Source organism: Pelobates fuscus, chromosome 8 (genome assembly GCF_036172605.1).
Source record: "Pelobates fuscus isolate aPelFus1 chromosome 8, aPelFus1.pri, whole genome shotgun sequence".
Lineage (NCBI taxonomy): Eukaryota > Metazoa > Chordata > Amphibia > Anura > Pelobatidae > Pelobates > Pelobates fuscus.
The window spans coordinates 68,677,776-68,689,000 of NC_086324.1; the positions used below are offsets into that span (position 1 = coordinate 68,677,776).

Genomic DNA, 11,225 nt, shown 5'->3' on the forward strand with positions numbered 1-11,225 from the left:
CTTTTGAGCACAACTGTATCTTTATATTCAAGATAGCTGGTATTATTGAGAACTAGTATTTTATTTTTTCCACTAAAATCAGTTAACAGTTCCTACGTGGGGGGAAATGTATACATATTATACAAACTAAAAAAAAAACTTTTTTTTTTTTTTTTTAAATACATTTATGTACTCTACTTGGCACACCTACTTAATCACTTTCCAAAGTAAAACAAATTTGTTAAATGAAGTTCACCTATTTGTTTAAATGTTTGACAGATCACGTGTCACTAACTGCAAAGAGCAGTGTTGGGACTAGCGAACAATCTACAAAATATCCTGGAGAAATACTTTGGGAAGACTCAAATATACTGCTGTAGTTTTCGCTTACATATGTCTGTGTCTGTCTGGTACTTAGAGGTATGAGTGTTGCTATATCCTTATGGGTGGTAGCATCACTACAACATGTGTTAGTTTTTGACTCACAACAAGGTTAAAGTGACACCGACATCTCTTAAACCATAGGATGCATGAACCTATGGAGCTCCAGCCGAAGCGGTACTTTTGTCTGGAAAGTCCTTGATTGTCTGATACCAGACTCTTTTGAGAGGCCCATACCACAGATGCCACCAAAAATGCCACCCGAGGCTCAGAGCATATTGGGGTCCTCATGAGTCCCACTAGGATGAGGAGTCGCTTGCTTTGACCTGGTGGAGTCTACCAGCTGTCAGGCGAGATTAAGAAGCTGCTGATATACCTGAGGAAGCTCTAGAAGGCTAACTGCCAGAAGCTATAGAACATTTGATGGGAAGTCATGAGGCTAATGTTTTCCACACTCCTTGGGCTATTTGATCTTTAAGATAAGCTCCCCGTCTGTAGTAAGGATGATCTATTGAGCGCCTCCTAATGTAAATCCCCTGTAGATATTCTTGTCTATCAACCACCATAGAAGGTTGCTAGAGAGGAGTCTTGATGGTTGCTTTACCTGAACAGTTTCAGGAAGTTCTTCTCCTGTAATGGTCTCATCCTCCACTGGGCCCATCTTGTCAGACCAATGGTCGAGGAAATAGATCCCAGTAGACAAGGTTTTCTCTGTTGTCTGCAAGGATCAGAATGTCATCTAAATAGTGGCATATTGCAATGCCCTTTTTTTCTCAGTTATGCAATAAGGACAACAGTTACTTTGGAGAATATGCTAGGGTCAGTAAATGATCCAAAGGGAAGGGCTTGAAACTGGAAATGCCCCTTTTCTACTGCAAATATCAAACTTCTGATGTTGCACTACAATAGGGACATGAAAATATGCATCCTGCAGATCGATTGATATCATCCATTGGCCTGGAAATACCAATTTTAAAATAGAAAGTTCAAGACATTTGACATTTGTGTAGATCCAGAATACGTGCCCATCCTCCTGATGCTTTTTCAGTCAGGAACGGGTGAAAATAGAGACCGCAATTTCTTTGTTCCTCTGGAACATTTATGATCACTTTCTCTGCATGAAGGGTAGTCATAAAGGTCAAAGGTCATGGGTGTTTTTTTTTTGTGGTTTTTTTTATTAGTTTTTTTTTTTAAATTTATTTGGTTTTTGTTTCCTGGCCACATTGTGATCTGGAAGCTAAGACCTGGAGGGGCATTGACAAACTTCAGAAAATATCCTCTTGACATGTTTGAGATCCATTTGTCTTGGATAGATTTCTCTCAGACTGGGAGGAATTGAAGCAGGCAGGCCTCTATTTATTCAGGCTGGGATAGCAGACCATCATAAAGATCTGGAACTCTTAGCTGGTGCTAATCCTCTTGATCTAATTCCTCTGGATGAATGGTCCACTCTCCAAGGCTGAGATCTCCCATATTCTCTGCCTGGCCAGTAGGCTCTGTTGTCTCAAAAAACAAAGCGCCTACTGTGTTTCTTTTGTTTCTGAAGGTTTGTTTAGGTCTACGGTCCTGATGTATGCCTTGCTGCCATCTGCTGCTGTCCTAATGAATTATCCAGTTGTTTGACAGGCTGTTAGATGATGCGTTCGTGATCTAAGCCAGAGAGACCTTCTGTCGGATACTGAGAGGACTATATTCCTGAATAGAGCTCTGACCATATAAACAGAGGCTTCAGAGGGAAGATTGTGATGGAGCTCCTGTACGCCTACCGAGTACCTCCGCCCAATCCACTTTCTAGCAGTTGGCTTGAACCCAAGTCTGGGGTCTCTCTGGGTCTTTTCCACCGACCAGGCTGCAGCTCTTTCAGGCAGGTATCGCCACCTCTGCCTATTCTCTGCAGCCGTTCTTCCTGGCAAGTCTGCCTCTGCCTGCAATGTGATTTCTATTTCCTATACAAAGGCACTTGCGGCTCTCGGGCCTAGCTCTCTTGATTTATCCCAGGGCTAGAGGGATTGTGTAGCCAGCCAACAGGTCTGGAGACTGTTTTTGGGATCCCTAAAAATCCACGCCAGAAATAGCACACAATACTTTACCTCGGGACTAGCCCATATGTTCACTACACTTAGATTGCTGTGACAACTTCATATAACCAAATCATAGCAGACAACATACATCAACTTATTAAAACACAATTACATATTTACAATGGGGCAAGGAAGACAATAATTAACACAAAATCTCTCCTGCCTGCAGAATTGGCAATATGCAAATATACTCCAATATGCAAATTAACAAGCCTTGCTATTCAGGTAGTGCATATAGCTATCGCTACAAACAGAGGGCATTATACAGGCTCCATAGCCAAATCCATTATGTTGGTAGCAAGCATCAACAGGACAGGAGCACACAAACCATTAACAATAGATGCATAATACAGTCTGCACCTATAATGGGCACAGGGTGACTTGGACAAAGGAGTAGTGCAGGGTCCTACATAAAGTGTTTGTTTGAAACTCCATCTTCGAAATCCTCTATCCATAGTTTTAGGGCACGAGACACACAGAGGTAAAAGCTATGGCAGGATGAATACCTGTGTCGGCTGCAATATTACTCTGGTCCAGGGCTCAAATCCTGCAGGAACGCGTGGGAATGGTGTTCCTGCACTTTTTCCACAACCGGAATGCCATTCCCGTTAGTCCTGCAGGACAGAGGTGTCTCTCTAACCTTTTCACAGTCCCCTACCCACCTCACAGCCCCCCTCACACACCCTGTCACGCCCCCCTCAAACACCCTGTCACGGTCCGTCCGTCCCCCCACACACACCCTGTCACGGTCCCCCCCCCACACACACCCTGTCACGGTCCCCCCTCCCACACACACCCTGTCACGGTCCCCCCTCCCACACACACCCTGTCACGGTCCCCCCCCCCACACACACACCCTGTCACGGTCCCCCCACCCACACACACACCCTGTCACGGTCCCCCCCCCCCCACACACACACCCTGTCACGGTCCCCCCCCCACACACACACCCTGTCACGGTCCCCCCCCCCCCCACACACACCCTGTCACGGTCCCCCCCCCCCACACACACACACACCCTGTCACGGTCCCCCCACACACACACACACCCTGTCACGGTCCCTCCCCCCCACACACACACACACACCCTGTCACGGTCCCTCCCCCCACACACACACCCTGTTACGGTCCCCCCCCCACACATACACACCCTGTCACGGCCCCTCCCACCCCACACACACCCTGTCATGGCCCCCCACACACACACACACACCCTGTTACGGTCCCCCACACACGCACACCCTGTCATAGCCCTTCCCCCCCTCACACACACTGTCACCCCCACCCACACTATCGCCATTCCCAAACACTTTCAGCCCCCACACACTGTCACTCCCTTCACCCAGCCACACTCACTTTAAACCCTCAAGGGCAAACTCACTTGCTTTACAACGCTTACCCGATCACATTAACCCCCCCCAATCCTGTCTGACTCCACCTTCTCTTGCACTGTAGCACTCAGTCCTCAACATTGTCACACACACCCCCTTTACCCTGCCACACTCACCCTACTACATAAACCCCCTTCAATTCTGTCCTTCAACTGTGCCACTCACCCCAAAGTCTGTAGCACTCGCCCTGACACACTTACCCCTTCACATTAACCCCCTTAATCTTGTCACAGTCACTCCCCTCTGCACTGCCTCCTCCAAACATGGCAAATTCACCCCAACCCTGTGATAGACACCCCCCCCCCCCAACTATGCCACACGCAGTCTATCACATTAACCTTCTCCAAATCTGTAACACTACCCACCTCCCCAACCCTGTCTCATATACCCCCCTCACCCTGTCAGTTACCCCTTTACTCACCTTGTCACAGTCACAAACTGAAGACATCCATCATACACACATGCACAAAGGCCACAGGCAGCCCCCATAAACACAACACACCGCAAGCAGCTATCCCCCACACATACGGTCCTAGACGCATGCTCATAAAGACATACATTCACACACAAGGATACTCTGTCAGACGCACACCTTCAGGCACATAAAAAGGTAGACAATGTCAGACACACTGAGAAATAGACACACCGGCACTAATGTATAACCATAGCATAATTGCTAATTAAATTAGTTTATTGCAAATTGAATTTATTTGGCAAATTATGCCATAACTACAGTCAGAGCTCACAACGCAGCAGCACAGTGAGCTGCAACACTGCAAGCCTCTGAACAATGAATACAGAGACTAGTTCTCTCTATCCAGCTATGCAAGCTTGTCCTGAAATACAACTACAGCATCTTATACACACAGTGCAACCCCCATTTTTTCTATTCCACTTTGGGTGTTAGTGGGGGCCTCATGTTTGAGTTTCGCCTCAGGCCTCACAAAGTCTAGAGCCGCCACTGACCACTGTATGATGAAAGGGGTAACAGGCTGATCAGATCTATTTCACTAAGCACACAATATCTAAGTTGATACAGATCCACATTGAGCAGATACAGATGACAAATTAAGTATTCCAGCTTTTAAAGGGACACCCTGGACCCTTAAGGCGCTTTAGCTTGCTGAAATGCTTTGTGTGTCCTCCTTTAAAAAAACAAAAACAAAAAAAATAATAATATTTAATTAGAAATTGGAACTTTTATAAATCAACCTTATTACACCCACCATGGATGTCAAGCAGACCATGTTACTTCCTGGTTGTTTAGCTTAGTGACGCTAAAATCAAGAGGCAGCAATTGCTCAGAGCACCTGCCTTGCAAAGAATTCTCATTGAGCTGCATTGAGAAGTCTGTGATTGGAAAGCCACAGAAAGTCTGAGTGGAGTTCGAAGGGGAGGGCTTGCAGCGGCTTCAGTCGAGATCTACAGGTTTGCTTTTATAGATCTACTCCCAATGGGAAAAAAAAGCATAATTTTAATGCATGTTTTTCATTGGGGTACATCTTTTAAACAGTGACGTTATTTATATGTGAGACATGGTGTCTTTTTAAGTTGATTACTCAAAAAACAAAAAGTGCTTTTTGGGACTGGGATTACACAATACTGGCTGACTAGTGTTTATATTAGATCTAGTGTGTGTGTGTGTGTGTATATATATATATATATATATATGACGGTTAAACTAAAATGGTTTCACACACAGGATGCCCAGGCTTTTGCAGACAGTAAGGGGATGCTGTATATGGAGACCTCAGCGGAGACGGGTGACAATGTGCGGAAATTATTTGAGATCCTGGGTAAGTATATTCTTTGTATTAAAATCATTTGTGTGCAAGTGAATTAGATCTAATAGTTTTGGGGGGAAACTATTTAATATTCCATTTTCCAATAATTTTATCAGAATTCCTGTGGGAATAAGATGCCTGAAAGTTCTTTCCGGTTAGTGTTATGTCAGTTTCCTAGAATTCTCTTTACCATAAGTGCCGATGCAGGCTGAAATGGATATTCAGATGCACGTTGGGTTTGCTATGTTTGTGCACTATATAAATCAATGATTGAAGAATGTGAATATTTAATCCCACACATTGTGGCTCCTTCAAGCGGTGGAGTGTGGTACTTGCCTTGTAATCAAACATAGTAGCCGTATTTAAATGGTAATTGCTGTTAACTGCGATCTTAATACCAAAAGCTCTGTTCACATATCCTTTGTATGTAAAGGTACTTTTAAGGTGCGGACTATTTTACATTTGACTAATAGATATCTTGGGCTCTACCTATTTTATCTTCTTTTTACACAACCAAACAGAGCTGGACAAAGAAAAAGTGATGCTTAAAAGGTTACTCCAACACTTTTTTTCTTTGTTTTTAAATTGTAATGCCTTATTGGGCACTATATTTTACCCCCTTCCCCCTTAAACAAGCACTATCATGGCGCACCATTAAAAAAAAAAAAAAAAAAAAAATCCCCTCCTCCTGACTCCACAACAAACTTTTTTTTTTTTTAAATTGTAAAAAAAAAAATGTCAAGCTTTTTTTAGTGTAGCAGATCAAAATAAAAATTGTGGCAAGAGCACACTCAATAAATATTAAATATATGTAAAAACACATGTGCAATGTTTTACCATACACTTGATAAAAAAACCTAAAATACAAAAAAGTAGCAGACCATAGTAAAATCTGTATACAATATGTAATAAAACAAATAAACACAAAATGGTCCCACTCACATATTGCGGAGCCACTTAATAGCAGGCTCAGACTTTCAGTGCCTTTTGATGTAAAGGTTGCTGAGATCAGGCATATAGAATTCCCACTGCATACCTTTCAGACTTAATTTTCCATAAAAACAAAGAAAGCGTAATAGAAAGTAACCAGACAAAAAAAATTTAAACAAAAATTGTTTAACTTTGAAACATCTTAAGAAAGCAACCGCCTTAACGCATTACAACAATTAATGTCTTTTCAAAGTGCACAATGCAATTACTACCACAATGCTCACTTTTTAAATCCAAAAAGGTCCACCTGTGGGCCATGACTCATTGCTGTGTTCCGGGTCCATAACTTCCAGGCCAACTGTCAGAAACTGCGTCCCTCTGATGCATTTCTAGCTATCCCGATCACTCGGCTGAGTCTGATAAGCTGATTTAGCTTCGATCGTGACCTACTTCCTTCCTAGAGTTCGTTACTCTGATTGGGCAACGGTCCTTAAATGTTATTATATAGATAGTATCCCGGATGGGAATTTCGGCTATTTGTTAATTTGTTAGGCGAATGAATAGAAATTTCAAAAGAATGAAACAAGAGCCTTACCTGATTGGTTACCTGCAAGGCTCAAGATTTACCTATTCGAGCGCTCAGTTCCAAATTGCAGGGCTTGGGGAGGCTTTATAAGCCTTCGCAGGGATGAAGATGGATTTTTTTTTTTTTTTTTTTTATCTTCTGGATATATTTTTTCCGTTTTTTTTTTTTTTGTGTGTGGAAAATTCTTATTTTTAAGTCTTTTTGGGGGGGCTGAAAAAAAGACCTCTAATAGTAAGTTAGTCACTGGGGGGGGGTGGAGGACTAGGGACTTTGTGACCCCTAGTCACTGGGGGGTGGATGACTAGGGGCTTTGTGACCCCTAGTCACTGGGGGGAGGGGGGGAAATGACTTGGGGCTTGATGAGCCCAAGTCACAGGAGGGGGGGGTGACTAGGGGCTTGGTGACCCCTTGTCACTTGGGGTGGGGGGTTGACTAGGGGCTTGGTGACCCCTTGTCACTTGGGGTGGGGGGTTGACTAGGGGCTTGGTGACCCCTTGTCACTTGGGGTGGGGGATTGACTAGGGGCTTGGTGACCCCTTGTCACTTGGGATGGGGGGTTGACTAGGGGCTTGGTGACCCCTTGTCACTTGGGATGGGGGGTTGACTAGGGGCTTGGTGACCCCTTGTCACTTGGGGGGGATCCCCTTGCAGGCAGTGCTTCTAACGACAGAATTAAGATCTGTAAAGAAATAATATTTGGAAAGCAAGTTCACATGTGCCAGCAGGGCCACCATCAGGGGATGACAACCATGACGGTTGTCACCAGCCCTGGCCCCATGTGTAGCAGTGGAACTGCTTCCAGAGCACCTGTACCGGGGCCCGCACATGATCTGGCCCATCTGTTGGCCCAAGCATTTAGGGCCACCCGATGGGCCCTATATCACCGTGTTATAGCGCGACTGGGCCCCTTTATGAATGCCAGCCACACTGCAAGTACTGTTGGGAGGAAGTGACAGCTGGCTGACACCTCTTAATTTCAATCTTTGTTTATCAGATAACTCCCCTATTTGTTATCCTTATGTGGGATTGCTATATTTAAGGACACCAAATAAGGTGCTATCTGCTAAACAGCACCGTCATTTGGTATCTTTAAATATGGAAATCTCACATACGGGCACCAATTCAGGGAATTATCTACTAAACAGCTAAAGGATCAAGATTAAAAAAAACCCTTTCTCATTTTCAGTTGTTTAGTAGATAAAACCCTTATGTGTTATCCTTATGTGGGATTGCAATATTTAAGGACACCAAATAAGGGAGAGATCTACTAAACACATACACACAGTCCCACACACAGTCACTCACACACAGTTACAGGCAGACAGTCACACATACACTCAACACAGTCACAGACAGTCACCCACACACAATCACAGTCAGACAGTCAGACACGCAGGCAGACAGTACACACACAGTCACAATCACAGGCAGACAGTCACACACACAGTCACACAGACAATCACAGGCAGAAAGTCACACACACACACACACACACACACAGACACACACACACACACAGACACACACACACAGTCAAAGACCGTCACAATCACAATTACACACCGCACACACTCTCTCACTTACAGTAAGCTTGGGCTGGAGGAGTGGATTCAGTCCCTCTGGCTCCTGTGCTGTAGTTGGGGAAGCAGGGACTCCTTCCTACTTTCCCTCTGTGTGAGAGGCTGCATTTAGCTCCGCCCCTGCATCTGAATTGGCTCCGCCCCCACGGCAGTTTTAGCTCCGCCCCCAAATCTCCGTGCAGCCAGCTGGTCTCCTGCTCCCATTCCCAGCCCCTGCGTGTGAGCTGTGTCGGCTGCCCGGCGCCCTGCTGCTATGGCACCTGGTGCAGCCACACAGCTCACTGAACTCCAAGACTGGCCAGCCCTGGTGGCACCCCCCTGCCTGATGACACCCGGGGCGGACCGCCCCCCCTTAGTACGCCACTGCTGACAGCAGATCTGAGTGGATGGAGGCATATTATGCCTCCATCAACTCCGAATTCCCTCTGGTTCACTCTGAGTGACTGCAACTGAAGGTGTTCCTAGCTTTAATGTAAACACTGTATTTTCTCAGAAAATACAGTGTTTACATGAGAGAGGCTGCAGGGAGCTATAGTTCTCACCTGAACAACCTCATTAAGCTGAAGTTGCTCTTTAATAATTTGTAGCAGGATGGCAATGTCATGTTTTGTGGAGGGGTCATGTTTTGTGGTCCTCTTCAGGGGTCTCTGCTGGTGCATTTGGCCTTTCTAGGGGCAAAGGGGCCGGCTCCTCCACTGTTTGTCTGTGCATGGGTGTGCAGGCCTTACCTTTTGCCTGGGTGGCCATCTTGTGTGTTACAGGGCGCTGAAACATGGTGCCAATATTGCGGTCATGATTTAGTTGAGCCAGAGGTCGTTTCTGGGATCCTCGGCCCATGGTGTGTGTGTGCGTGCGTGTGTGCGTGCTCTGGACACAGAACATGGGCCCAAAGGCAGCACTGAGGTTTTTGGCTGCTGAGGGGCGCGAAAGGCCTTAATCTGTCGGCGTGGGAGGTTGCCTGTTGGAGGGTAAAGGAAAGGCATCTGGTGATTCCACACCATGTTAGAGAACGGTATATGCTGGGATGGCGTCTAGATATTGTGTTTTAGTCGAGTAATTTAGCGATTTCGATCATTGGTGCCGGAGTTCTCAGGAATGGCGTCCGCTCAGCTCTCTAGCTAAGCTCCGCCGCCACGATCACACATTTCTAGTGACTAATTTATTCATGAAATAAAGTCTTCCATTTAAAAAGTATTCCCCCCCCCCCTCCCTTAAATGCAGCAGATTGAAGGATTGAAGGAGTACTTCAAGCACCATAGCCGCTACAACTCGCTTTAGTAGTTATGGTGCTAGAAGTTCTCGAACACCCTCCAAGGATAAGTAGCCAAACTGTTCTCAAATGGCTTGACCATTTGCCCTGGGAGGGTATCGAGAGAATTCTGGCTGTAGACCACACTAAGTTCCATAGATGCGACTGTGTCACGCATAGTACACCACAAGCAGACTCCTAATGTGGACACCAGAGACAACTCTCCAAAAAGCGCAGTGCAAGCATGCAATTAAGTTTGCATGTGCTGTTTCAAACAAAAACCTTTTATTTTTTATTTTTTTAAAGCAAACCAGGAGATAGAAAATCTAGAATTAAAGTAAAAATCTAGAATTAAAAAATAAAAATAAAAAGTCAGGGCAACCTACAGGTCACCTCACTTCTCTATCTACAAGATTTCTGACTGTGTTGTTTTTAATGTATGGTTTCATGAAGCATTCATATTGTGTCCTGACCTACATCATTCATGTCCTTGCATTTGATCATTTGAGTATACTTGGAATTATCAAGTGCGTGTGTGTGATCTTTATGATATATTTTGTAATAATATTTTGCTCTAGAGTCTGGCAAGCTTTTTTTTTTTTTTAATTCATTTATTTTCAGAAATTTGGTAAATCTGGATGGAAGGTTATCGGAAAATGAAAATGGCTTCAACAAATTGCATGATTGGGTGTATGTTTACCAATCCTGATTATTTAGGCTGGATATTCTCCACGTATTGCTTACCGATGCACTGCCTTGTTCTGCTGTTAATAACTTTACTCTTGCTTAATCTTTGTGATCATGTCCTTTAAGGGAGCTTATGTGAGATCATGCAATATACAGTTCTACTGAAATTACTTCTATCTTGCACAATATAATTTTAACCAAGAAACTTTTTATATGACTCTAGGTCACCTGGCACTTTTAACTACTGTGTGTTTTTACTTTTTTATTGTAGCTCAGGAGCTGTTGAGCAAGGAAAGCAATGAAGAAGAAAATCAGTGTCGGAGGAACCCAAATTTGGTAATACGAGAAGAGACCTTCTTTTTCAGGCACTGCTGCAACTCCTAACTCACAATATTCCACTATGGTGCAAATGCAAGCAGCCAGTGACACTGAAGAACCCTTAGCCCAGAATTTTAGACTACATGTATGGACTGTATATTGGTTATTAAGTTAGCAATTGTAAGTTTTAGGACAATGTCATTATGAGAAGATTGGAGAACCGGGTAAGCTGCTGAAAAAGATGTCACTGAGTGATATT

General features: G+C 44.5%; 1 protein-coding gene across 1 annotated transcript in view; it reads left to right on the forward strand.

Annotated features, from left to right (window-relative positions):
• Nucleotides 1-11,225, forward strand: part of RAB17 (RAB17, member RAS oncogene family) — a 60,127-nt gene extending 48,902 nt beyond the window's left edge. The window contains exons 5-6 of the mRNA XM_063428732.1: nucleotides 5,535-5,628; nucleotides 10,920-11,225. Coding sequence (XP_063284802.1) covers nucleotides 5,535-5,628; nucleotides 10,920-11,032 — 207 coding nt within the window. The 3' untranslated portion in view covers nucleotides 11,033-11,225. The remainder of the gene's footprint in view (nucleotides 1-5,534; nucleotides 5,629-10,919) is intronic.